This window comes from Bombina bombina, chromosome 10, assembly GCF_027579735.1.
Source record: "Bombina bombina isolate aBomBom1 chromosome 10, aBomBom1.pri, whole genome shotgun sequence".
Classification (NCBI taxonomy): domain Eukaryota; kingdom Metazoa; phylum Chordata; class Amphibia; order Anura; family Bombinatoridae; genus Bombina; species Bombina bombina.
In genome coordinates, this window is record NC_069508.1 from 130,951,869 (window position 1) to 130,979,703 (window position 27,835).

The 27,835-nt window shown below is 38.9% G+C and overlaps 1 protein-coding gene across 1 annotated transcript in view; it reads right to left on the minus strand.

Annotated features, from left to right (window-relative positions):
• The window catches only part of MIGA1 (mitoguardin 1), a 343,183-nt gene that overhangs the window by 54,330 nt on the left and 261,018 nt on the right, over positions 1-27,835 (minus strand). Inside the window, exons 9-10 of the mRNA XM_053693332.1 lie at positions 18,648-18,766; positions 16,381-16,453 (exon numbers count right to left, since the gene is read on the minus strand). Of these exons, the coding sequence (XP_053549307.1) occupies positions 16,381-16,453; positions 18,648-18,766 (192 nt within the window). The remainder of the gene's footprint in view (positions 1-16,380; positions 16,454-18,647; positions 18,767-27,835) is intronic.

The window sequence follows — 27,835 nt, forward strand, 5'->3', positions numbered from 1 at the left end:
CCAAATTCCTTCAGGAACAAACAGTAGATCAAACAAAACCTCTAACCCTTTTACAAAGAAAAGAGGATGGATTATACTATCATCAAGATCTTTTGTACTTACCCCCTACCAGATGGTATTACAAACATCCCATGATTCCTTGTTAGCTGGACACCCAGGGTTTAAAAAGACTCTAGAACTTGTAAGAAGATCATACTGGTGGCCCACTATGTGTTCAGATATAAAGGATTATATTATGTCTTGTCATACATGCACCGTTTCAAAGTCTACAAAACAAGCACCTTATGGGCTACTCCTACCACTTACCACTCCATCGAAACCATGGTCTGAAATCGCTATTGATTTTATAGTCGACCTACCAAAATCAAACAACAACAACAACACTATTCTGGTAGTAGTAGACCTATTCAGCAAGATGTCCCATTTTATTGCATACCATAAATTACCCACTGCTATGGAAACCATACAACTCCTCATAAAACATGTATTTAAACTCCATGGTCTTCCAACTTCTATTCTTAGTGACAGAGGAAGTCAATTTTCCAGTAGATTATGGACAGAGTTCTGTAAAATATTTAACATAAACAAAAAACTTACAACAGCCTATCATCCTCAAAGTAACGGACAGACTGAGAGATGTAACCAATGGATCGAACAATATTTAAGACTTTATTGTTCAACTCAACAACATCTATGGTCCATGTATCTCCCTTATGCCGAATACTCATTTAACAATACTGTCCACTCTACAACCAAAACCACACCTTTTTTTTCCAACTATGGTTTTCACCCCAGGTTTCATCTGCTGCCAGATAAACAGAGTCTCTTTCCCAACATATCTGATCTCACGGATACTATATCATCCAACTTCGCTAACATACAAACAGCAATAGAAGAATCTAAGAAAACACAGAAATTCTATTATGACCAGAAAAGAAGGAAACCACCAACTTATGCTATTGGAGACCTTGTCTGGTTGTCCACCAGGAATCTTAAACTCAATACACCCACAAGAAAATTCTCACCCCTATATATAGGACCCTATCCTATAACTCATGTCATAAATGTAAACGCAGTAAGACTCAAACTACCCGACACCATGAAAGTACATCCTACTTTCCATGTCTCCCTGCTTAAGCCTTACAAATCTTTGAGAGACACTCCTTCGGATTCTGGTCCCCAGGTTTCCATAGATCCAAACACTGAATATGAGGTTCAAAACATCCTAGACTCTAGGAGATTCCGTGGAACCCTTCAGTATCTTGTTAGTTGGAAGGGTTACTCTTCGGAACATGATTCTTGGGAACCCGCTTCTAACATCTCCGCCCCCCGGATACTATCATTGTTTCATCGCAGGAATCCAGATCGTCCTCGACCTTGAGCACCGGTGTTGCTCTTAGAAGGGGGGATACTGTCAGGAATATAGCCACTTCCTTATTTCAGTTACTGTTTCTTTAATTATTGGACGTTCATCAGCTCCTCCCCTATAAAAGAAGGACTAACCTAACACACATTGCTTGTTATTGAGTTGTTACCTCCTGCTGGTAGCTAACGTACTTGCCATTCTAGGATTCCTATTCCAGTATACTGTTTCCTCGCTACTGCTGTCTGCTGAACCTTGCAACCGGATCTACACCGGATCACTACGCGGTGACGTCACACGCCAACCAAGGACCGCAACTGAGCTGCAGCTCTCTCCTGAATTATTCTCCGGTATTTATCTACACAGGACTAGAAACCATTACCGATTCTTACTCCTATACAACATTGGGTATTCACCCCATCCAGGTACCTCCAAATTAATTACTCCCTATTCCGGACAAATTATATGTGAGCTCTAACATATGGGACTTTAACATTTCTCAACAAGTTTTGTTTTAAAAGATTGAACCACACTGGTTACCTGTTATTCAAAGCCATATACCATGCACTTGTTTCTGTTACATTATACACTATTATTAATGGTTAATATGTGAGAACACTGCTACAATTATTTGGTGTATATTTCGCACAGGTGGTAGCTATAGTGTTTTTTCACTAAATAACCTAAAATCAATTCAGCTACCTGAGTTACCTATTGCTTGACAATATTCTATTGGATATTCATGTTAGGTAATAATAATTCATTTGCTACAAACCAAATATTTCACTATAAACACATAGATAAATCTCAGCAGCTGCGGCTCCACACTTACAATTTGATTTCTTCCTTGAATATTTAGTGAACGGAAAAACAGTTCCTGACAATAACACAACACATCTTGGGTCGGCCTTAGGGTATGTTGAGCAAGGTGGCCGCCTTGGGTCCGGTGGTTAGGGGCCCCGCCACGCGGGTGCAATAAAAATTTTTTATTATTTTTTAAACTTTTGTTTTTGGCGCCATTTAAAAAAAAAAAATTGGCGCAATGTCTGAGGACTGTTCGTTCCGTCACGACCCACTTGATCAGTCGGTCGGTGGGAGGAGGTGGTATTGTGAGCAGCAGAGCAGGTTCAGCAGAGAGAGTGGGAGTCGCACTCGCAGGCACAGCAGGCATCAGAGAGAGAGAGTGGGAGCTGAGTGTGGGACCAACCGAGGAGTAGTCAGGGCCAGGGCTGGCTGTGCATATTTAAGAATCATTATTATGGTAAGCAGAGCTAAGAATCTTTTTCCATTTTCCCTCCTAGGCTATACACTCCTTCACAGACCACAGTCAGTCAGTCCAGTCCAAGACTCCACGTGTGTGAAAATTTCAAGTTCCTTTTGAGGCCTTTACAAGTTATATACACTGACTGTCATAAACACAATAGCATTGCAGTCTTGCAGTATATAAGCTACTGGCAGTTGTCCATGGGGGCATCATTTTATTGCAAGGGGCTGGGGGCAATTGAAGGAGGCTGGGGCATCATTTTATTGCAGGGGGGGTTTATTTTATTGATGGGGCTGGGGATATCATTTTATTGTTAGGGCATCATATTTTTGTTGGGGGCATCATTTTATTGCAGGGGGCATTATTTTATTGCAGGGGAGATGGGGCATAATTGTATTGCTGGGGCATCATTTTTGTGCTGGGGCATCATTTTATTATACAAATAAACTTCAGGGAAGCGCTCTGACACTCACAGTGTGATCTTCGCGTAAGGAAAACACCCCCTCTTGACGTCATGATGACGTGTACACCACTGTCGGCGTGGTACTGGTGCAATGAACAGAGTGTTCCACCACCGCTCCAACAAATCCAAGACAGCCAACGATCGATGAACCCAGACAGCAGGCAGCGGACAATAAAGAGCCCCCAAACAGGCCGGTGAATAGATGCAAAATTTATTGCTCCAAATTTCTCCAAAAAACGTGTCACAGCAAAAACAAGCACAGCTGTGACACAAGTAACGGCATATATTGAAAAAGACAGGCAGCTAAGGTCAAACGCGTTTCATATGTTACATGATGACTTTCTCAATTACCATATAATCACCCATAATGCACTGCTAACTTTTATACACTGGAAAAAACTTCTCCCATATACTAATGGTCAAATCACAATGTTATGGGTAATTAAGCAGGTGAATATGGGTGATTAAAGGGATATGATGTGGTAATGCACTACAAACACACCATTGCAATAAGGTTTGTATATTGTATATTTATATAAAGAGGGAATAAAACAATATTATATTCTCATATGTATATCTAATACTAATGAATTAAACAACATGCCAATAGATACAAAAAGACATAATACATATGTCAATTTCCCCACCATCATATTTTACTGAGAGCTATTGTGTGCAAACTAAAATCCAAGATTTTAAGTGACAGCGAGACTTATTATTGATCTACAAAAAGTTTAACATCCCATTCTGAATTTAAGCCTGTGGGCATTCTGGTATCCAGCTTAAAGGGACATTAAACACTTTGAGATGGTAATATAAAATGATAAATTGTATATAATAAAACAACTCTGCAATATACTTTCATTATTTATTTTGTCCTCTTTGCCTGTAATTCCATTCTGAAATTGTGAGCTTTTCAGTTCCTGTTAGAAATGGAAGTGCAGAACACTGTTAAATCCAGGACAACCATTGGCTGCACACTCTAGTGACCTATTTATAACTGACCCTAATTGGCCACAGCAGAGAAGGTAACACAAGTTACAACATGGCAGCTCCCAGTGTTTTACTTTACACTTATTTTGTCGCTTTTTAAACAACTAATAAAACTTTAAAAAATACATCTACATGTTAGTCATGGACTAATCTTTTCTTTGAATGCATCATTCTATCTAGCATGTATTTAGTGCTTAATGTCCCTTTAAATATCCAGAAAACTTCTCTTTTACTGAGAATTACTCCTCTATTACCCCCTCTGGGGTGTCTGGGAATCAGCTGGATACCCTGGAATGTCAACAGGGAACTATCAGAGTTGTGCTCTCTTCTGAAATGCAGGGAAATAGGAGTAGTGGACTCTGGATATTCAATTGAACGTAAATGTTCCAAAAAGCGATCCTTTAGGGCAGTGTTTTTCAACCAGTGTGCCGTGGCACACTAGTGTGCCGTGAGAGATCCTCAGGTGTGCCACGGCAGACTGACAACAGTGTGACATTTTTTAAACTTTGCTTGTTTTTTACTCCCAGTGCAGGGGTAGTTTGTAGGAGGCATGGCATAACAGCACAATACATACAGTATGTGTGTGTGTGTGTATGTGTATATATATATGCTGTATTAGGCTACAATGTGTGATTTTTTTTTTAAATTTTGGGATGGTGGTGTGCCACAGGATTTTTTAATGTAAAAAAGTGTGCCACGGCAAAAAAAAGGTTAAAAATCACTGCTTTAGGGCCCGTGTAGGTTGTCCTATATACTGCCTATAGCACCCTCTACAGATCAGAAGATAAATGACATAACATGAGTTGCAAGTTATATGTTCCTGTATCTGAAAACATTTCTTATTTGCAGTTGACACAAAACTAGTACCACAAGAAGCATAAGAACAAGATTTACACCTCCTGCTCCCACACTTAAAAAACCCTGGTTTAATAGATAGCCAGTTTTCCTTTGTTTGCAATAGGCAGCATAGATGGAGACAGCATATTTCCTAATGTTTTTGCCTTCCTAGACACAAAACAGATACCTTCTTTTACTATACATTGTAATCTTTCATCGATTTCCAAAATTGGAAGTGCTTTTCGCACTATGTTACATACTTTGCCATATTCTTCACTATATGTGGTAATGAACTTTGGTTTCCCAAACCTATCTTGTCTATTTAGTTTGTTAGACTCAAAGAGATTTTTTCTATCAGTTCTATCAACATAATTTTTTATTATTTCAAGTGCTTCTCTACAATAGCCTCTTTCTATGAACCTGCCTGTTATATCCTTAGAATGTTTGGAGTAACTCTGTTCAATCGTGCAATTCCTTTTAACCCTAATGTACTGGCTTTTGGGAATGGACTTGATAATGTGTTTAGGATGGCCTGATTTGGCATTCAGAATGGTATTACCCGCTATCTCCTTTCGAAATAGCTGTCCCACGTCCCTGGAGATAGAAATCCCTCTCAAAGAGGAAAAAATTATGCGTTAATAGATATTCAACAGAGACTTTAATAAATTATTTCAAATTCTCATCATACCTAGACTGGTTCTCAAGAAAAAAATTCAATGGCCTGAATGCCCTTATCATGCGGAATGCAAGTATACAATGAAACCATGTCTACAGTCACAAAAACATATTCTTCACGACATTCAAGGCTCTCTACCTGTTTAAGAACATCAGTGGTATCGCTAATGTAACTTACCAAATTCAAAACAAATGGTTGTAAATACCCGTCAATCATTTCAGAGACAGGCTCATTAAGTGAGCCTATCCCTGCCACGATGGGCCTGCCAAGAGGGTTACTACTACTCTTGTGGACTTTAGACACGTAATGAAAAATAGCTGCCTTAGGATGTTCAAGATATAAAAAGTAAAAATTGGCTTCAGTAATAACTCCTTCATTTAATGCCCAATCCAAAATCGTCTTCAATTCGTATTAATAAAAAAATACAGGATTGTTTTTGACCTTTTTATATACTTCTACATCCAAAAGCGGTCTATTGGCTTCTCTAATGTAATTCTTTATTAAGGATTAAGGACTACCACTTTACCGCCTTTGTCTGAGTTAAGTATGGCTAACTCTTTGTTGACTTGCAATTCCTTGATGGACACAAATATTGTTGTTTAGACAGATTATCATTTCTATGATCTAATGAATGTTTATCTGAATTCAATTTCCTTAATTCAATTTCTACTGTTTTTTGAAACACCTCTATCGCACTGGATCTGGCTTGTATGGGGTAAAACTTAGATTTCCCCCTCATCTTAGTAATATCAATTGCATCTTTACCTACATACAAATTTAAATCTTTATTCTCTCTATCCAGTGTCATTAGATCTAAAACAACACATTCATCTGCAAAATCAAAGCTACATCTTTCTAGACCCTGTTTCTCTCCAGGGTGACATTTTTAGACATTGGACTTTGCTCTAATATTGAAAAATCTTGTATTGAAGTTGAGCTATTTCGAAAGGAGATAGTGGGTAATACCATTCTGAATGCCAAATCATGCCACCCTAAACACATTATCAAGTCCATTCCCAAAAGTTAGTACATTCGGGTTAAAAGGAACAGAGTTAATCCAAACATTCTTAGGATTTAACAGGCAAGTTCATAGAAAGAGGCTATTGTATAGAAGCACTTGAAATAATAAAAAATGATGTTGATAGAACTGATAGAAAAAATATCTTTGAGTCTAACAAACTAAATAGACAAGATGGGTTCAATTGAAAACCCGGAGTCCACTACTCCCATTTCCCTGCATTTCAGGAGAGAGCACAACTCTGATAGTTCCCTGTTGACATTCCAGGGTATCCAGCTGATTCCCAGACACCCCAGAGGGGGTAATAGAGGAGCCATTCTCAGTAAAAGAGAAGTTTTCTGGATATTTCAGCTGGATACCAGAATGCCCACAGGCTTAAATTCAGAATGGGATGTTAAACTTTTTGTAGATCAATAATAAGTCTCGCTGTCACTTAAAATCTTGGATTTTAGTTTGCACACAATAACTCTCAGTAAAATATGATGGTGGGGAAATTGATATATGTATTATGTATTTTTGTATCTATTGGCATGTTGTTTAATTCATTAGTATTAGATATACATATGAGAATATAATATTGTTGTATTACCTCTTTATATAAATATACAATATACAAACATTATTGCAATGGTGTGTTTGTAGTGCATTACCACATCATATCCCTTTAATCACCCATATTCACCTGCTTAATTACCCATAACATTATGATTTGACTATTAGTATATGGGAGGAGTTTTATCCAGTGTATAAAAGTTAGCAGTGCATTATGGGTGATTATATGGTCATTGAGAAAGTCATGTTGTAACATATGAAACGCGTTTGACCTTAGCTGCCTGTCTTTTTCAATATATGACGTTACTTGTGTCACAGCTGTGATTGTTTTTGCTGTGACACGTTATTTGGAGAAATTTGGAGCAATACATTTTGCATCTATTCACCTGCCTGTTTGGGGGCTCTTTATTATCCGCTGTCTGGGTGCATCGATCGTTGGCTGTCCGGCATCATTTTATTACGGGCCTGGGCATCATTTTATTGCAGGGGTGCTTCATTTTATTGCTGAGGGCATAATTTATTGCAGTGGGGCTGGGGCATAATTTATTGCAATGGGGCTGGGGCATCATTTTATTGCAGGGGCATCATATTTTTGTTGGGGCATCATTTTATTGCAGGGGATGAGGGCATTATTTTACTGCAGGGGAGCTGGGGCATCATTTTATTGCTGGGGGCATCATTTTTTTGCCGGGCGGCTGGGTGCATCATTTTATTGCAGGGGGCATCATTATATTACAGGGGGACTGGGCATCATTTTATTGCAGGGGGGCTTTATTTTATTGCTGAGGGCATCATTTATTGCAGTGCAGCTGGGGGCATCATTTTATTGCAGGGGGACTGGGTATCATTTTATTGCAGGGGGGCTGGGGGCTTCATTTTATTACTGGGGGCATCATTGCAGAGGGGCTGGGGGAAACATTTATTGCAGGGGGGCTGGGGGCATCATATTTTTGTTGGGGGGCATCATTTTATTGCAGGGGGGCTGGGGGCATACTTTTTTTGCAGGGGGGCTGGGGCATAATTTTCTTGCAGGGGGACTGGGCATAATTTTATTGCAGGGGGCTTAATTTTATTGCTGTGGGGGCATCATTTTATTGCAGGGGGCTGTGTGTGTGGGCTGTTTGTGTGTGGGCTGTTTGTGTGTGTGGGCTGTGGGTGTGTGTGGGCTGTGTGTGGGCTGTGTCTGTGTGTGGGCTGTGTGTGTGTGTGTGTGTGTGGGCTGTCTGTGTGAGGGGGTCTGTGTGTGGGGGCTGTGTGTGTGGGGGGGGGCTGTGTGTGTGAGCTGTGTGTGGGGGGGTTGTGTGTGTGTGTGTGGGCTGTCTGTGTGAGGGGGGGTCTGTGCGTGTGGGGGGGCTGTAGGAGGGGCTGTGTGTGTGTGTGGGGGGCTGTGTGTGTGGGGGGTTGTGTGTGAGTGGGGGGGGTCTGTCTGTGTGTGGGCTGTGTGTGTGTGGGGGCTGTGTGTGTGTGTGCGGGCTGTGTGTGTGTGGGGGGGGGTCTGTCTGTGTGTGGGCTGTGTGTGTGTGTGGCCTGTGTGTGGGCTGTGTGTATGGGCTGTGTGTGTGTGGGCTGTGTGTGTGGGGGGGGGGGCTGTGTGTGTGGGCTGTGTGTGAGGGGGGTCTGTGTGTGTGGGGGCTGAGAGGGCATCATTTTATTGCTGGGGGCATCATTTTTTTGCCGGGCGGCTGGGTGCATCATTTTATTGCAGGGGGCATCATTTTATTACAGGGGGACTGGGCATCTTATTGCAGGGGGGCTTTATTTTATTGCTGGGGGCATCATTTATTGCAGTGCGGCTGGGGGCATCATTTTATTGCAGGGGGACTGGGTATCATTTTATTGCAGGGGGCTGGGGGCTTCATTTTATTACTGGGGGCATCATTGTAGAGGGGCTGGGGGAAACATTTATTGCAGGGGGGGCTGGGGGCATCATATTTTTGTTGGGGGGCATCATTTTATTGCAGGGGGGCTGGGGGCATACTTTTTTTGCAGGGGGGCTGGGGCATAATTTTCTTGCAGGGGGCTGGGGCATCATTTTCTTGCAGGGGGACTGGGCATCATTTTATTGCAGGGGGCTTAATTTTATTGCTGTGGGGGCATCATTTTATTGCAGGGGGGCTGTGTGTGTGGGCTGTTTGTGTGTGGCCTGTTTGTATGTGTGGGCTGTGTGTGTGGGCTGTGTGTGTGTGTGGGGGCTGTGTGTGTGGGCTGTGTCTGTGTGTGGGCTGTGTGTGTGTGTGGGCTGTGTGTGTGTGTGGGCTGTCTGTGTGAGGGGGGGGTCTGTGTGTGGGGGGGCTGAGTGTGTGTGGGGGCTGTGTGTGTGGGGGGGCTGTGTGTGTGTGAGCTGTGTGTGGGGGGGTTGTGTGTGTGTGTGTGTGTGGGCTGTCTGTGTGAGGGGGGGTCTGTGTGTGTGGGGGCTGAGTGTGTGTGGGGGCTGTAGGAGGGGCTGTGTGTGTGGGGGGGCTGTGTGGGGGGGGTTGTGTGTGAGTGTGGGGGGGTCTGTCTGTTAGTGGGCTGTGTGTGTGTGTGGGCTGTGTGTGTGCGGGCTGTGTGTGTGTGTGTGCGGGCTGTGTGTGTGTGTGTGGGGGGGGGTCTGGCTGTGTGTGGGCTGTGTGTGTGTGGGGGCTGTGTGTGTGTGGCCTGTGTGTGGGCTGTGTGTGGGGGCTGTGTGTGGGCTGTGTGTGTGTGTGGGCGGTCTGTGTGAGGGGGGTCTGTGTGTGTGGGGGCTGTGTGTGGGGGGGGCTGTGTGTGTGTGGGCTGTGTGTGTGTGTGTGTGTGTGTGTGTGGGGGCTGAGTGTGTGTGAAGGCTGTGTGTGTGTGTGGGGGGGGGCTGTGGGAGGGGCTGTGTGTGTGTGGGGGGTTGTGTGTGTGTGGGGGGGGGGTCTGTCTGTGTGTGGGGGCTGGCTGTGTGTGTGTGTGCATGTGTGTGTGTGTGTGCAGGGCTGTGTGTGTGTGTGTGTGTGTGTGTGGGCTGGCTGTGTGTGGGCTGTGTATGTGTGTGGGGGCTGAGTGTGTGTGGGGTTGTGTGTGTTTGGGAATCTGTCTGTGTGTGGGCTGTGGGTGTGTGTGGGGGGATGAGTGTGTGTGTGCTGTCTGTGTGTGTGTGGAGGGGCTGTGTGTGCGTGGTCTGGCTGTGTGTGTGTGTGTGTGTGGGGGCTGTGTGTGTGTACACCTGTGTATGTATATATCTGTGTACCTGTGTATGTGTCTGAGTGTGTGGATGTATGTGTATATAAGTATCTCTGTGTGTGTATTATATCTGTGTGTTTGTGTGGTACAGTGCCCCATTTCTTTGAAGTATTTTTTGTTCTAGGTAGAGGTCCCACGCTGTAAATCTGCCTAGGGACCTGCACTTGCTAGGGCCGGCCCTGGCGTCTCTGTAATGTTCTTGTTATCATAAGAAAACACATAAAAATAAGGCCCAGTTCAACTCAACTGTTCCTAATTGTCAGCATAATTCTTCATTATATACATAAACAGTTGTTCCAATAGTACAAATGTTATATTGCAATATATACAATGTTATAGTGCTCCACATTAGTGGATTTATATGTTTTTTTTATATATAAATGTTGTGCATTACCTTAAATTAATTTTCTCCCATTTTTTTTCATTTAAAAAGTTGTGGAGGCGGGGTTGGAGGTGGAGATTGGGCGGTATTGGAGGCAGGGATTGGGCGGGGTTGGGGTAGAGATTGGGTGGGGTTGGAGGCGGGGAGAAAGGGGGCCCCATTTTGTCATCCTGCCTTGGGCCCCGCAATGGCTAGGGCCGGCCCTGCGCATCTATACACTAATAAACACAACACTGCACTGTATGATAATACATGCAATAATGCAACGTATCTATACACTAATAAACTAATAAACACAACACTCTGCACTATATGATAATACAAGGCATCTATACACTAATAAACACAACACTGCACTATATGATAATGCAAGGCATCTATACACTAATAAACACAGCACTCTGCACTATATCTTTCCAGCCTTGAGTTTAAGAGCTTTTCTGGGAAGCTCCCACCCTACCTGAGCAGAATGCTCTCCCCAGCTGTTCCCACCTCCTATAACCTCCGATCCAGTACCAGCACATTATTTAGTCTGCCTCCATACAAAAAGAAAGCAGCTCAATCCTCTTTTTCCTACAGAGCACCACAATTATGGAACGACCTCCCTCACACTTTTAAACCTTCCCCAAGCCTAAAATCCTTTAAGAGATCCCACTCTACATATCTCAAAACAGAATGCACCTGTCATGGTTGATTAAATATTTCCTACCTGTATGTTAAATTTTGCATATATTATGTATTAATATTGTTTTTGTTTTTTATTGTACCCTATTGTATCAATGCAATGTTTTGTGGACCCAGGACATACTTGAAAACGAGATAAATCTCAATGTATCCTTCCTGGTAAAATATTTTCTAAATAAATAAATAAATAATTTGATAATGCATTGCATCTATACACTATTAAACACAGCACTCTGCACTATATGATAATGCAACACATCTATACACTAATAAACACAACACTATATAATAATGCAAGGCATCTATACACTAATAAACACAATACTATATGATAATGCAAGGCATCTATACACTAATAAACACAGCACTCTGCAGTATATGATAATGATAGGCATCTATACACTAATAAACACAACACACTGCACTATATGATAATGCAAGGCATCTATCTATACACTAATAAACACAACACTATATGATAATGCAAGGCATCTATACACTAATAAACACAACACTATATGATAATGCAAGGCATCTATACACTATTAAATACAAAACACTCTGCACAATGTGATAATACAAGGCATCTATACACTAATAAACAAAGCAGTCTGCACTATATGATAATGCAAGGCATTTACAGTATACACTAATAAACACAACACTATATGATAATGCAAGGCATCTATTCACTAATAAACACAGCACTCTGCACTATATGATAATGCAAGGCATAGATACACTAATAAACATACTGCACTGTATTAATGCAGAGTACATATACCCTGTTAACATGCTGCCTTGTATAATGATGATGTTTCCTTATACACTGATTGTGAGCACTGTGCTGCATAATGAGGCCGAATATTTATACAATAAAAATGAACACACTGCACTGTATAATTATGCCAAGTATCTACCTGTATACACTGAAATAGGATAGGACATGCTGTTCTGAATAATGGTTATGGCCATCTTTACACTTTAATGTATAAGTATGTATGTATAATAGATAATGGTACTACACAATTATGACTTTAGATAGATGCACAGATAAATATCTCCTATATCTATCTATACTAGATATCAAGCAGGAGAAGACAGAGCACTGATATCTTGCAGTATATAAAAAGTTGTAGGATTGTCAGTGCTCATAAAAGTGCCCATTAGCCCCAGGAATACCCATTAGGCTGTTGGTGGAGGCAATTCTGTGCCATCATCAGCTTCTCCAACTTTTATGGAGGCTGCTAAAGCTTTGCAGAGAGTGCAGGGTCTGTGTAGAGAGATATTTCAGCCAAATGCTTCCAGCTGTTCTGTCTGATCTGTACTCTCTGCCTCCCTATGTTGCAGGGGAGACCCCTCCCATTCTAGCTATTATGCCACAGATATGGACTACTATGAAGCCAAAGTTAGGCAGCAAAAATAAATAAATATGCACATAAAAAAATTATGTCAAATGTGCCCCCCTCAAGGGTGTCCTTAGGCAGTCACCTAGTCTGCCTCTATTGTAGCACCGGCCCTGCTGAACATGGCCACGAGACAATCACAGGCAGCATCCATGAGTAGTTGTCAATCACCAGCTCAGAATCTGCAGTGTATTACCACTCAGGAGCCAACTTTAACTATGTGCTTAAATCAATTGTGGGGGTTAAACACTGTAATAATAACATGATATAACAACATTACAGTACTTTAGTATTGTTCCTTTTAATCAGTTATGGCCAACTCCTTAACAAACAGAGCTGCAGATCAATATTTTAGAAACCTTAAGGGCCACACATACATTAATGGCTATGAAACACAAATATAAAAAATGTCCAGTGGCACAGGGCCAGATTTAAGTAAAGTCCCAAGGTACCCTCCATCTTGGATTTAACCCAAAGCCTACATTTTTAGTTCCACTTTTTCCTGGGGCCACAAAAACGAAGGCACACACTCTGAATTCTGCTTTTTTCCAGTGACTGCAAAAACTAGTGCAAAGGGCCACAAGTTGACTGTATGTGCTCTAAATCTTACAAGTAAACTGATCCACAAGAAACAGAAACACTTTTTTTTCACATTGTATCAATGAAAATAAATAAAATCTTTATTAAAAGTAAAAGCGATTAGACAAGCATTCACACGTTCTACATACTGGCACAAGAGTTATACAATGCTACAACAACACTCTCTTGGGTGACTTGTTCCTGTGGAATTTGAGGTGAGATCTATTTATAGAACAGCAAGTCAGACTTTGCACTATGTCAATGCTGTTAGTTCCACTTATAAAAACACCATCGATTCTTGGACAAGTGGCTGTGAAATGAAATAATGATTCATTCTGCTGAGACTTGCACTTGAATACAAACATGATTTTTTTTGTTTTTAATAGTAATGAGACTCAGAGTTTCTCAAACCAACACATGAGGCTTTAAACCACAATGTCACCTATGGGGCTTTATCCCTATAATCTCTCTTAACAATGCAACTAAACTAAAACAAGACAATGAAATCTAAACATTTTTTTTAATGTTTGCAATTTATAAAAACAACCATTAAAGGGACATTAAACACTTTGAGATGGTAATATAAAATGATAAATCATATATACAGTAAATATATATATATATATAAACCTCTGCAATATACTTTCATTATTTATTTATTTTGTCCCCTTTTCCTGTAATTCTATTCTGAAATTGTGAGCTTTTCAGTTCCTGTTAGAAGTAGTAGTGCAGAACACTGTTATATTCCACACAGTGATTGGCTGCACACTCTAGTGACCTATTTATAATTGTCTCTAATTGGCCACAGCAGAGAATATAACCTAAGTTACAACATGGCTGCTCCCATTGTTTTATAGACACTAAAACTTTACACTTATTTTGTCTATATTTATACAGCTAATTAAGCTTTAAAAAATACATCTACATACAGACTAATCTTTTCTTTAAATGCATCATTCTATCTAGCATTTGTTTAGTGCTAGATTACAAGTGGAGAACTAATTTATCACAAGCCCGTAAATGGGCAAATTCGACCATTTACAGGTGCATGATAAATATCCAGCCAATTCAAGTTGCTGGTTATTGCTACTGCAAGCTTGCGGTAGCAATTAGCACCCCGAAAATTAACCAGAGATCAGATCTCTGGTTAATTTTCAAATGTGCCTCAATTGCCCCCAACATACAGTGTGATATATCTGTTTAAAATAAAAAAAATGGTAGCATTTTTGTTTTTTAAATAACTGCACGAAGCAGTTATGAGGGCTTTAACCGAGCAGTTGTGAGGTGTTAGAAAAAAAAACGGCACTGAAAAGTGCCTTTAAATTGCGGTCTATGGGGACTGTGTGTTCTCTGTAAATATTTAAGTATATATATATATATATATATATATATATATATATATATATATATATATATATATATATATATATATATATATATATATATATATATATATAAAACAAGAGAAATCTCAATGTATCCTTCCTGGTAAAATATTTTATAAATAAAATAAATATATATTTAGGTGTTAATATGTGTATATATATATATATATATATATATATATATATATATATACACATATAAACACATAAATATATACATGTATATTTAAAATTTGCTGCCCAACGCTGCGCGACTTACTCCCTTCGCTGCGCTAGGTTCTCAGCCGTGTCTGACGGCAAGAGAACGAGGCTCCCATTGCAGCCTATGGAAGTACGCTCTCATGAGCACAAAGCTTCCATGCAATGCAAATGTATTGTGCAATATGAAAGTTATTACGGTTTACAGCGGCATACGCACATATTCTGTGAGGGTCATGCACAAGTGTTCAAGCTCCGAGAGCTGGTAGTGGTGTGTATTATGTTTGTGAAGAAATAATTTGTGCCCTACATGCTACTGCTGACTCTATAAGAAGCTGTGTTGTTTGAATATTGGTTCCTAGGCCCTCACAGCAGATGTGCGTATGCTGCTAAATAATTGTAATAACTTTTACTACTTTTTGCTAATGGAATTATAGTGCAAAAATTATTCTATTTAAAATTGAAATGCACCCATGTTCAATTTTGACCTTTCTATCCCTTTAATAGCCCTCTGTTGTGACTGAGGGTTCATGAACCTTGATATGAATTTTAAAAAAAATCTAGTTTTCCATGGGGAAAATATTAAGTTAACTTTGGTCTAATTTTATGGACTAAGCTCAATTAAATAAATAGTCTTTTATATCTGCCGTTGAGTCTCATTTTATTTCTTTACTATTGTTTCAACGTCTCTCAAGACCCATCAAAACTACTATTTCATTAATAAAATAGCATCTCCTAAAGTTTTATATGATATATGCCTGTTTTTAATGTTGTTTTTTATATATATAATTTAATTATTTACTTTTTAAATTTATTTTCTTGTTATCTGCTATTTTACGAGATGAATTGTGTTTTTAGGAACATAATCTCTATTTATAGCATTGTATTAATTGGAAACAATTGGACAATAGTTTTCTCAGCCCATTTTAGTGGGTGTCCCAGAGTAACCTCATCAACAGTGCTAAACGGAGATTGAGCTTCTAAGTAAGATTTTAAAAGATTTTATACTTGATCTTTATATCAGTATCTGTGCATATTCTTCGTTACAGAAGTGTCTATTACATGCAATTATATGTAAATTGGTGTATACTATCCCTTTAATTAATGCAACACTGACATTATTGTGCAATATATTTTCTTATCATTTCTGATGAAGCCCATTAAGCACAGATGTAGAAACGTTATGCTTGTAAAGTCTGAAGTGTCTTAGAATTAGAAAACCTACAAGAATTAAATTACAGGAAAATGGGGCAAAATAAATAATAATAAAGGGATATAATATCAAAACGTTTCATGCCCTTTTAGCTAGATCATAAAGTCAAGGATAAAAAACAGGTTCTTTGCTTTATATTTTAAGGTAGAGGGAAAAACAATCATAAAAGGAAGCACTTTACCTGAAAAGCCTGACGTATGCAGTGAAGCTTAGCAAGGAAATCGCTGTCTCCCAGACAATCTAACATCTCAGTCCTGCAAGGAACAAATGACGGATATCATGATTCATCTAATACATATATTATGATAGTTAGAGGTCTGAAGTTAATTTTCATAATGAAAGACATACAATGGTGTATCATTTCAAGTCATACAAGAATTGTAATATCAGGCATGCTAACTTTGAATGATATATGGCTCCTTTGTGTTTATTTCTGTATTTGAAACAACTGTTTTTGGGGGGTTCACGAAAACCATCACCTAGGACAGTATTGGCTAATCTTGCCACCTCCAGATACTTTGGAACTACATTTCCCATGATGCTTAGGCACTCTGCAGTCTAGTTGAGCATCATGGGAGATATAGTTCAGAAATATCAGGGGTGCCAAGGTTAGTCATCACTGAGATAGGGTATGCCCATAACAATGTGATGAGCCTGCAAGTAAAGCAGGCCTGTTAATGTTATTTATATTACATATTGATATGCTAATTATGGCTGGGGGTTTGAATAAGCACAAACCACTAGTTCACATACAAAACCTTATACAAAATCTCTCCCTCATACCTTCCCTGGGAGATTAATCAGTGCTGTTGTGCTTTAAATAGCTTTTCTACAGAGAAAACGTTTATTACTGATATTTTCAATATAGGTGGGGCTACAACAGGCAAACGTAGCTATTTCAAATAGCAGATAAAGTTAAAGAAGCTGTTGGCAAACAATTAAATACACTCCAGCAGGTAAAATGGACCATTGGCAACACGCTGTCCCTTTAAATGACATACCTGGTGACTTTACAGAAATAAATATGCTATAATATACATATTTGCTCCTCCCTGATTTCAGTTATATATGAATCTCAAAAGAAAATGATTTTCTATAAGATATTTTTCTTATTTTTACCTCAGAGCTAATCCAAAAGCATTTGAAATATATGGCCTAGTGCTGTTATAAACTGTGTAAGCCACAGGTAACATAAAACATCTCCATAGACGTTAATAGATATCCTTGTTACCACTAGTTTACAACAGCAATAGAAACCAGGCCTAGTTTTTTTCTCTAGTAAACAAAGCTTCAGGTAATTTTTTTAGATTCATTTTACTTTTTACACAAAAAAATAATCCGTTATGTAATATACAGGTAGCCCTCAGTTTACGCCGGGGTTAGGTTCAAGAAGGAATGGTTGTAAATTGAAACCCAGTTTATAATGTAAGTCAATGGGAAGTGAGGGAGTTAGGTTCCAGGCCCCTCTCAAAATTGTCATAAGTAACACCTAATACATCAATTTTTAAAGCTTTGAAATGAAGACTTTAAATGCTAAACGGCATTATAAACCTAATAAAATAATCACACAACACAGAATATATAATTAAACTAAGTTAAATTAACAAAAACATTTGCTAAACACCATTATAAACCTAATAAAATAATCACACAACACAGACTTCACTTGCATTTTTCTGCAAACAGTTCTTTCTATGCATTTCAATCTGGACTGATTTATAGACAGGAAGATCTTGTTCCTTTGAAATCTGCTTGATAGCTCAGGTCTGGTTGAACTAATTAATTTCAGCTTGCTTGGCTTTGCTGCAACACAAGGGGACAGCTCCACCTACTGGCTATTTTAATAAATGCACTGCTTCTCAATGCTTTTCAATAGCAGCCACATGACTGGAAAAAAAAGGTTGTTATTCTGAAACGGTGTAAATTGAACCGTTGTAAAACGAGGGCCACCTGTACTGTAATTGATGTGCCAATACATATTAAAAAGATATTTATTGTAATTTTGATAAATATAATCTATTATCTTGTATCTTCAAATGATCTGACCTTAAAGCAAGTATTAATTCTGTACACAGAAAATACATTAGTTTTGTAAGGTTACAGCATGTCATTTTAAGACTATGGACCCAGCACTCTTGTGGGTTTTAACCTGCAAAAGGATTAAACACACAGTAGAAGTACAGATTGGGACTATTATGGCCCTTTAACTATTTCATAAATATTTAAGAAACTGCTATAAAACACATATCTACAAAAATAGTGTAAAACATGCTGAATGCAATTTGTTTAGCAGGTCAGGCAATAATTATCTGCTAGGGTTAAATTATGTCTTGATAATTACAAAAAGGAATGGCATCTAAAAATGTAACCTGAGATTTTCTTAGCCCAACTGATTTATCTATAATGAACTGTAACATGTAGAAACCATATGTGTATTCAAAGTCTTACCTCAGCACTCTGCAGTAGACTTTTCCCTCCTCTGCCAAATGCATTGCTTCTTCGTATAAGGGACTGTGATTAAGAGACTCAAAGCCACACGTTGTGCGCAGATCTCTGTTTTCTGAAAGCTGCACGAAGGACACAGAATTTAGAAGATTAATGTCTTCTACACAGTACAGGTGGAGAGAAATAATCAATTATTATATTTCATTTTAAAGTTTAGGAACAAACAGCAATTATCTCCCCAAACTAAAGAGACATGTTAGTGCAATAATCAAATGTTTTAATTATCAAATGTCCCTTGATAACTATGTGTTTACGCTCACCAAAGGGGTTAATCCCAGCCCTGAACCCTTGCGGTGCAGGCTCGCTCATGTGATCTGACTGGAGTGACTGACAACTCCTGCTCTTGCGATTGGTTGCTTAATAGCAGGGAGTGAAATTGTGCAAGAGATTTCATGTGCAATCTTAACTACTGTCAGCAATACTTTTGGTGAGAGCAGGCAGATGGGTTCCCTGCCTGGAAAACTTGTCTGTTGCTTATTAAATGGGGACCTATGTGTTTAACCCATTTGCAGGAGTTAAACTCATAGTTAGCAAGGATCAATAGCATAGTAATAAAATGTCCCTATTAAATGCATCCATTTGGGTAGAAATAGTAAAAGCATTCATTGAGCAGTCTCAATCTACCAGTTGATCGCAGTTAGTGGTCTTTCCAGGTGTAAATGCCAATCCAGGTTAGGAGATCACTCAGAGCTCTGTCTCATTTCAGGAAAAGTGTTGTTGTGTCTTCAGCTTCATCAGAGCTCCGTAATGCCCAGCCTGCCCCAACATATTGCATATAGTGCTTGTCCTTCAAACTACTATGACAGGTGCTAACTAACAAGGCTGACTTATTTTGGTCAACTGAGGTAAAGAATGTTATCAAAAAGAGAGAAAAAAAATCATGGGACCACCATGTGCATAAACTACAGGCTCAAAAAGATACTTTAAACAATGCGATTTCTCTATGTAAAAAACTAAGAGCCAGAGTCTATAAAGCTCTCTGGACTTGTGATATTCTATAAGAAATTTCTCCAGTACTATATAACCTCTGTACTAAAGGCAGTTTTTACATTGTGACAGTTTGTCTAACAAAGGGGTATTCCCTGATTATAAGTTTTTGAAGGCGATGCATACATTCCAATAGGACTCACAAAAACAATAGTAATTTAAAACCAATACATTTATAATTGAAATAAAAATAGTAAAAAATTATATTGTTTAATTGCATTAAAAAATTTAACAAAATTGTTCTATAAAAAATATATTTTATGTAAACATTAAAATTAGTATTGAAATTGTGCAGGAAAGAAAGATTTAAGGTACACAGTAGAAATCATAATAAAACTACACTGCACATGCAAAAAACAAAGTTAAATTTGTTTTTATAATATGAATTTCAAAGCATATTAAATTCCTTAATTTAAAAATGAGTTTCCCTGCCTCTGCTAGTGGGCTGAACATGAAAGTTCCATGGGTGTAGCTGAAATTTCTCCTCCAGGTCTGGTGTATTATGTTAATATTTTTCCCCTTCAGATCTTGTTGATTTTGCTTGCAAACTAAAAGGTGGTGACATTGAGGCCTATATAACAAAGGTCTTGCTGACCTGATCCAACAGTGCGGATCAGGTCTGCAAGACCTCGCTGTATGCGGAGAGCAATACGCTCTCTGTATTCAGCACTGCACCAGCAGCTCACAAGAGCTGCTGGTGCAACGCTGCCCCCTGCAGACTCACAGCCAATCGGCCGCCAGCAGGGGGTGTCAATCAACCCGATCGTACTCGATCGGGTTGAATTGTGGCAATTCCTGTCCGCCTGCTCAGAGCAGGCGGACAGGGATATGGAGCAGCGGTCTTTAGACCGCTGCTTCATAACTGCTGTTTCTGGCGAGTCTGAAGACTCGCCAGAAACATGGACCCACAAGCTCCATACGGAGCTTGATAAATGGGCCTCATTGTGTCAATAAAAATAAAAGGAAAAAAAAACAGCTGCATATGAAAATAGAGGCGATTTTAAGGTATTATATGCTGCAAACAGAGTAATCTGATTTGTATTGAATCTTTAAAGTGTCCCCCCCTGCTCCCTGGTATTTTGCTCTCCCTTTCCAACTAGCTTAATTACTTTCTATGGGTGACACGTCATAACCTTGCTGAGGGTAGCCGCTACGAGTGTCAGTGTGTTTTTTTCCGTCTGAGTCTGACCCAGCAAAGCTTTTGCAATCAACCCTTAGGAGTAGATTTATGATGTCGGACGGACATGATCTGCTGAAGCAGATTATGTCCGCCCGACATCGATAAATACTGACAGCGTACTGCACAAGCATTTCTAGTTAAATGCTTGTGCAATGCCACCCCTGCACATTCGTGGCCAATCGGCCGCTAGCAGGGGTGTCAATCATCGTGATTGTATCCAATTAGGATGATTGCTGTCCGTCACCTCAGAGGTGGCGGACGAGTTAAGGAGCAGTGGTCTTACGACCGCTGATTCTTAACTTTTGTTTCCGGTGAACTGCATATGCAGCATGATAAATATACCCAGCGAACTGCATATGCAGCATGATAAATATACCCGGCGAACTGCATATGCAGCATGATAAATATACCCCTTAGTCTTTTCAACAGATATACAAAAGTGGAGATCTAAGTCTCCACACTGTCTAGCACCTACAGTACAGTACAATAGCCAGTATAAAGGAAAAGCTTCCATATAAAGAGTTAAAATCACCTAGAGACAGCCCCCCAAAAAATAATAATCTAAAAATACAGGGAGTGCAGAATTATTAGGCAAATGAGTATTTTGACCACATCATCCTCTTTATGCATGTTGTCTTACTCCAAGCTGTATAGGCTTGAAAGCCTACTACCAATTAAGCATATTAGGTGATGGGCATCTCTGTAATGAGAAGGGGTGTGGTCTAATGACATCAACACCCTATATCAGGTGTGCATAATTATTAGGCAACTTCCTTTCCTTTGGCAAAATGGGTCAAAAGAAGGACTTGACAGGCTCAGAAAAGTAAAAAATAGTGAGATATCTTGTAGAGGGATGCAGCACTCTTAAAATCGCAAAGCTTCTGAAGCGTGATCATCGAACAATCAAGCGTTTCATTCAAAATAGTCAACAGGGTCGCAAGAAGCGTGTGGAAAAACCAAGGCGCAAAATAACTGCCCATGAACTGAGAAAAGTCAAGCGTGCAGCTGCCAAGATGCCACTTGCCACCAGTTTGGCCATATTTCAGAGCTGCAACATCACTGGAGTGCCCAAAAGCACAAGGTGTGCAATACTCAGAGACATGGCCAAGGTAAGAAAGGCTGAAAGACGACCACCACTGAACAAGACACACAAGCTGAAACGTCAAGACTGGGCCAAGAAATATCTCAAGACTGATTTTTCTAAGGTTTTATGGACTGATGAAATGAGAGTGAGTCTTGATGGGCCAGATGGATGGGCCCGTGGCTGGAATGGTAAAGGGCAGAGAGCTCCAGTCCAACTCAGACGCCAGCAAGGTGGAGGTGGAGTACTGGTTTGGGCTGGTATCATCAAAGATGAGCTTGTGGGGCCTTTTCGGGTTGAGGATGGAGTCAAGCTCAACTCCCAGTCCTACTGCCAGTTTCTGGAAGACACCTTCTTCAAGCAGTGGTACAGGAAGAAGTCTTCATCCTTCAAGAAAAACATGATTTTCATGCAGGACAATGCTCCATCACACGCGTCCAAGTACTCCACAGCGTGGCTGGCAAGAAAGGGTATAAAAGAAGAAAATCTAATGACATGGCCTCCTTGTTCATCTGATCTGAACCCCATTGAGAACCTGTGGTCCATCATCAAATGTGAGATTTACAAGGAGGGAAAACAGTACACCTCTCTGAACAGTGTCTGGGAGGCTGTGGTTGCTGCTGCACGCAATGTTGATGGTGAACAGATCAAAACACTGACAGAATCCATGGATAGCAGGCTTTTGAGTGTCCTTGCAAAGAAAGGTGGCTATATTGGTCACTGATTTGTTTTTGTTTTGTTTTTGAATGTCAGAAATGTATATTTGTGAATGTTGAGATGTTATATTGGTTTCACTGGTAAAAATAAATAATTGAAATGGGTATATATTTGTTTTTTGTTAAGTTGCCTAATAATTATGCACAGTAATAGTCACCTGCACACACAGATATCCCCCTAAAATAGCTATAACTAAAAACAAACTAAAAACTACTTCCAAAACTATTCAGCTTTGATATTAATACGTTTTTTGGGTTCATTGAGAACATGGTTGTTGTTCAATAATAAAATTAATCCTCAAAAATACAACTTGCCTAATAATTCTGCACTCCCTGTAAACACATCTCTGTTTCTTTATGAATCTTAATTTTTAAAGGAAATTAATTTCTTTGATTGTCAGGGTATATTGGAATATATTGATTCCTGTTTGTTACAATATCAACATGCAAAACATATTTGAAATTTGTTTAATTGTTGTTATTTTGTTTGAAAAGTAGATTTTTTTTCAGTGGCATGTATCATGTCTGAGATGAATTAATGATGTTCAGTGATAGCCAACATTTCTGTGCCCAATTGCCCAAGCTGCAATAGGAAACCAATGTATTTATCTCTAAGTGTCAACACTTCAAATAAAGCATGGAAAAGGAGTTTATTTTTCCCAAGGGGTACAAATTATCTGCTTTTTTCTGAGTATAGAAAAATGTAGACAGCAGTGAGATAGAAAATTACTGATACATAAGAAACCACATACACATGCATGCATACATATAAACATAAATAAGTGTATATAAATAAGTGTATAAAAGAAGTTAAAGGGGCATTATACACTCATTTTTTCTTTGCATAAATGTTTTGTAGATGATCTATTTATATAGCCCATAAAGTTCTTTTTTTAAAAAAAAAATTGTATAGTTTTGCTTATTTTTAAATAACATTTCTCTAATTTCTCAGACTCCTAACGAAGCCCCAAAGTTTAAGAAGAATACCGATGTATACCTACTCCAGCTTGCTCCTTTTTGTGTAAAGGGTCTTTTCATATGCAAAGGAAGGGAGAGGGGGGGAGTGGCTTATTTCCCACTTGCAGTGGGATTTCCAGCTACCTTTTCAACAGAGCTAAACTGAGAGCTTCTAAGTAAGTTTTTAAACAGTTTTATACTGGATATTTATATCAGTATCTGTGCATCTTATTCTTTATAGTAAAATAAGACAATCTGATACCCTCAACACCTTCAATGTCGCTGAACCCTCAAAATAAGAAGACCCTTACTCATTATGGATCAGATTCACAAAACACAATATACAAGATAAGGGCAGCGCTACAGAGCAATTAAAGGACCCGCTAGGGGACCCACTATGGATACACTACTGTAGTACAATAAATATTTTTATTAAAAAAATATATGGATAAAGGGGATTCTTTAGAAATAGATCTGCTGAGGTCTAGATTATCGATAAAAATATTATAAAGACAGGGTAATAGAGTCTAAAAATACATTATGAATATCAATGAGTACAATAAAATACTCCTAGAAACACACGGATAAATAAAATAACAATATGATAAAATTAAGGGGTATTTATTTAAACATTCATCAAGACAAATACAATATGTTCCTAAGTAGCTCAAATATATCCGGATATATAACTAAGATGTAACTAAAATAATCAGAAGATAAAAATACTCAATATGATCTATGGACCAAGTGGTAAAAATTGTGCAAAAATAAAAATAAAAAATGATGAAATAATAAATGTATGTTGGGGTACCGCAAGGCTCTGTCTTCGATTCTCTTCTCTTCTCAATCTACACTTTCTCATTAGGTTCCTTAATAAAGTCCCACGGGTTTCACTATCATCTGTATGCCAACGATATCCAAATCTACCTCTCTGCACCAGAACTATCTCCTTCCTTGCTAACCCGTGTCACTAACTGTCTCTCTCATATCTCATCTTGGATGTCCTCTCACTATCTCAAGCTAAATCTCTCCAAAACTGAGTTCCTTATTTTCCCCCTTCTTCCAAAATCTCCACACCCCATGTCTCTATAACGGTTGATAACTCCATCATTACCCTAACCTCCCATGCCCGATGTCTTGGGGTCACACTTGATTCAGATCTCTCTTTCACTCCTCACATTCAGTCCTTGGCTAAAGCCTGCCGCTTCCACCTTAAAAACATCACTAAAATCAGACATTTCCTTACACAAGACACAACTAAGATTTTAATCCACTCTCTCCTCCTTTCCCACCTCGACTACTGCAACTCCATCCTCTCTGGTCTACGTAGCTGCTGCCTAGCTCCTTTACAATCCATAATGAGTGCCTCTGCCAGGCTCATCTTCCTTGCACGTCGCTGCTCATCTGCCGCACTTCTCTGCCAATCCCTTCACTGGCTTCCTCTTGCCTCCAGGATTAAACACAAAATTCTCACTCAGACTTATAAAGCCCTCAATTGCATTGCTCCCTTACCTTGTCTCCAGATACTCTCCCTCCCGACCCCTTCGCTCCCCTCATGATCTCCTACTCTCCTCCTTTCTTGTTACCTCCTCACATTCCTGTTTACAAGATTTGTCCAGACTGGCTCCCATCTTATGGAACTCTCTGCCTCGCTCCACAAGACTCTACCCTAGTTTTAAAAGCTTCAAGTGCTCCCTAAAGACTCTACTATTCAGGGACGCATACAACCTACACTAACCTTCCTATCTCCACTGCTATCCCCTAAAACCCTATAGGTTGTAAGCCTATGAGCCCAGCTGTTTGTAGTCCACCTTCATAAGAGCCGACTACAACAGTGCAACTCTCGGCAGGACCCTCTACCCATTTGATCCCTGTACTTGTTTTTATATACCACCTATGTTCATAGCGCTACAGAACCTGTTAGCGCTCTACAAATACCTGATGATAATAATAATAATAATAATAATAATAGTGTATGGAAGTATAAATCCAAAAGTTAGTTAAAGTGATATCACTGTAATTGTAAAAATTATTATAGGCAAAATTTATATACATATATATGCCAAAAAATGTATGAGCCAAAAAGTTTATAAGGCAGTTTGTACAAAAATATTAACCAGTTTATAGTGATTTTAGATGGTTAAGAAACTTGTGCTTTAACGTGGATTCCGGTGAATACCAATAAGGTTTGTGAGAGAGTGATAAGTTGAACCTCCTGATCCGTTATTGTGATTAGATATGAGTATACCTCAAGACCTCAAGCCCTGGCTCTTCGACTGAACTGCAACCCTCAGCGCCTTGAGACCCTTACGGGTGAATAGCCGCGTTTTACAAGAACCCAATAGATAGATAGATAGATAGATAGATAGATACCTTAAAATCGCATTGCATAGCGATACCCTCTTTCTGTATCAAGTGTGTCAGCTGTATAACTCACTTTTGGATTTATACTTTATACTTTTTATTATTTTTGCACAATTTTTACCACTTGGTCCATAGATCATATTGAGTATTTTTATCTTAAGAGTATTTTTATCTTCTGATTATTTTAGTTATATCTTAGTTATATATCCGGATATATTTGAGCTACTTAGGAACATATTTTATTTGTCTTATTAAATGTTTGAATAAATACCCCTTAATTTTATCCTATTGTTATTTTATTTATCCGTGTGTTTCTAGAAGTATTTTATTGTACTTATTGATATATATTGATATTCATAATGTATTTTTAAACTCTATTACCCTGTCCTTATAATATTTTTTTCGATAATCTAGACCTCAGCAGATCTATTTCTAAAGAATCCCCTTTATCCATATATTTTTTCAATAAAAATATTTATTGTACTACAGTGGTGTATCCATAGTGGGTCCCCTAGCGGTGTGTAGCGTAGTCCTTATCTTGTATCTTATTCTTTATAGTAGTGTCTATTATATGCAGTTATATGAAAATTGGTGTATACTGTCCCTTTAACAGGCTGGTATATGTCTATAATTGAAAAATCGATATTGTTAAAAAAGTTACAATATAAAACAAAGTTAAAGGGACACAAAACCCACATTTTTTCATGATTCAAATAGAGCATGCAATTTTAATCAACTTTCCAATTTGCTCCTATTATAAATTATTCTTCATTTTCTTGCTCTCTTTATTTAAAAAAAAAACATGAATGTAAGCATAGGAGCCAGCCCATTTTTGGTTCAGCACCTAGGTAGCGCTTGCTGATTGGGGGCTGATTGGTCATGTGTTTGTAATGGATATCCTGACATTGGCTCTGGAATATTTTGGTAAACCTTTGTCAGTCAACGCCATTTGCCGCTGCATCCACAGATGGAAGTTAAGGCTTTATTATGCAAAGCAGAAGCCATACAGCCACAGATCCAGAACACCCCGCCGACTTCTCTGAGTTCAGTCTCATCTGAGATGAACAGTAGCACAGTGGAATCTTGTGGTCCGACGAGTCAACATTTCAAATAGTTTTTGGAAAAAAACAGCCGCTGTGTTCTCTGGGCCAAAGAGGACCATCCAAGCTGTTATCAGCATCAGGTCCAAAAGCCAGCGTCTATCATGGTATGTGGGTGTGTCAGTGCCCATGGCATGGGTAACGTGCACATGTGTGCGGGCACCATTAATGCAGAAAGATACGTATACATTTTGGAGCAACAAATGCTGCCATCCAGACGTTGTCTTTTTCAGGGACGTCCCTGCATTTTCCAGCAGAACAACGTCAAACCACAGTCTGCCCGGATTACAAGCGCATGGTTTCGTAAGCAGAAAGTGTGGATGCTAGCATTAATTTAAGCTCAACTGAAGCTTTTATTGTAAGGTTGAACTCAATGGACTTCTGTCTTTTCTAAACCTCATCTTCTATGTTACTATTCTATAGCAAGAAAAAATGGGGTTTATTTAGCAGCGCTAAAAAAAGCTAGGAAATGATGATACCAATCTAATTTATGTTTAATACAATCTATTTTATTTAAAAATTCTTATAACACATAAAAACAACAGCAAATGCTTTTCCTAATTAATAAAGGGACGTCTCCCTTATACAACACTTATAAAAACAGACTAGAACCATATAATCCTAGAATTTCAGGTATAAAGGAATTAATTCTATAGATAACATATGGCAAGCAACAAATTTCTAAGATAAATGGTGAATTAAATATTTAAAAGGCACAAATGTATCAATCCTAATAGCTTTACAGT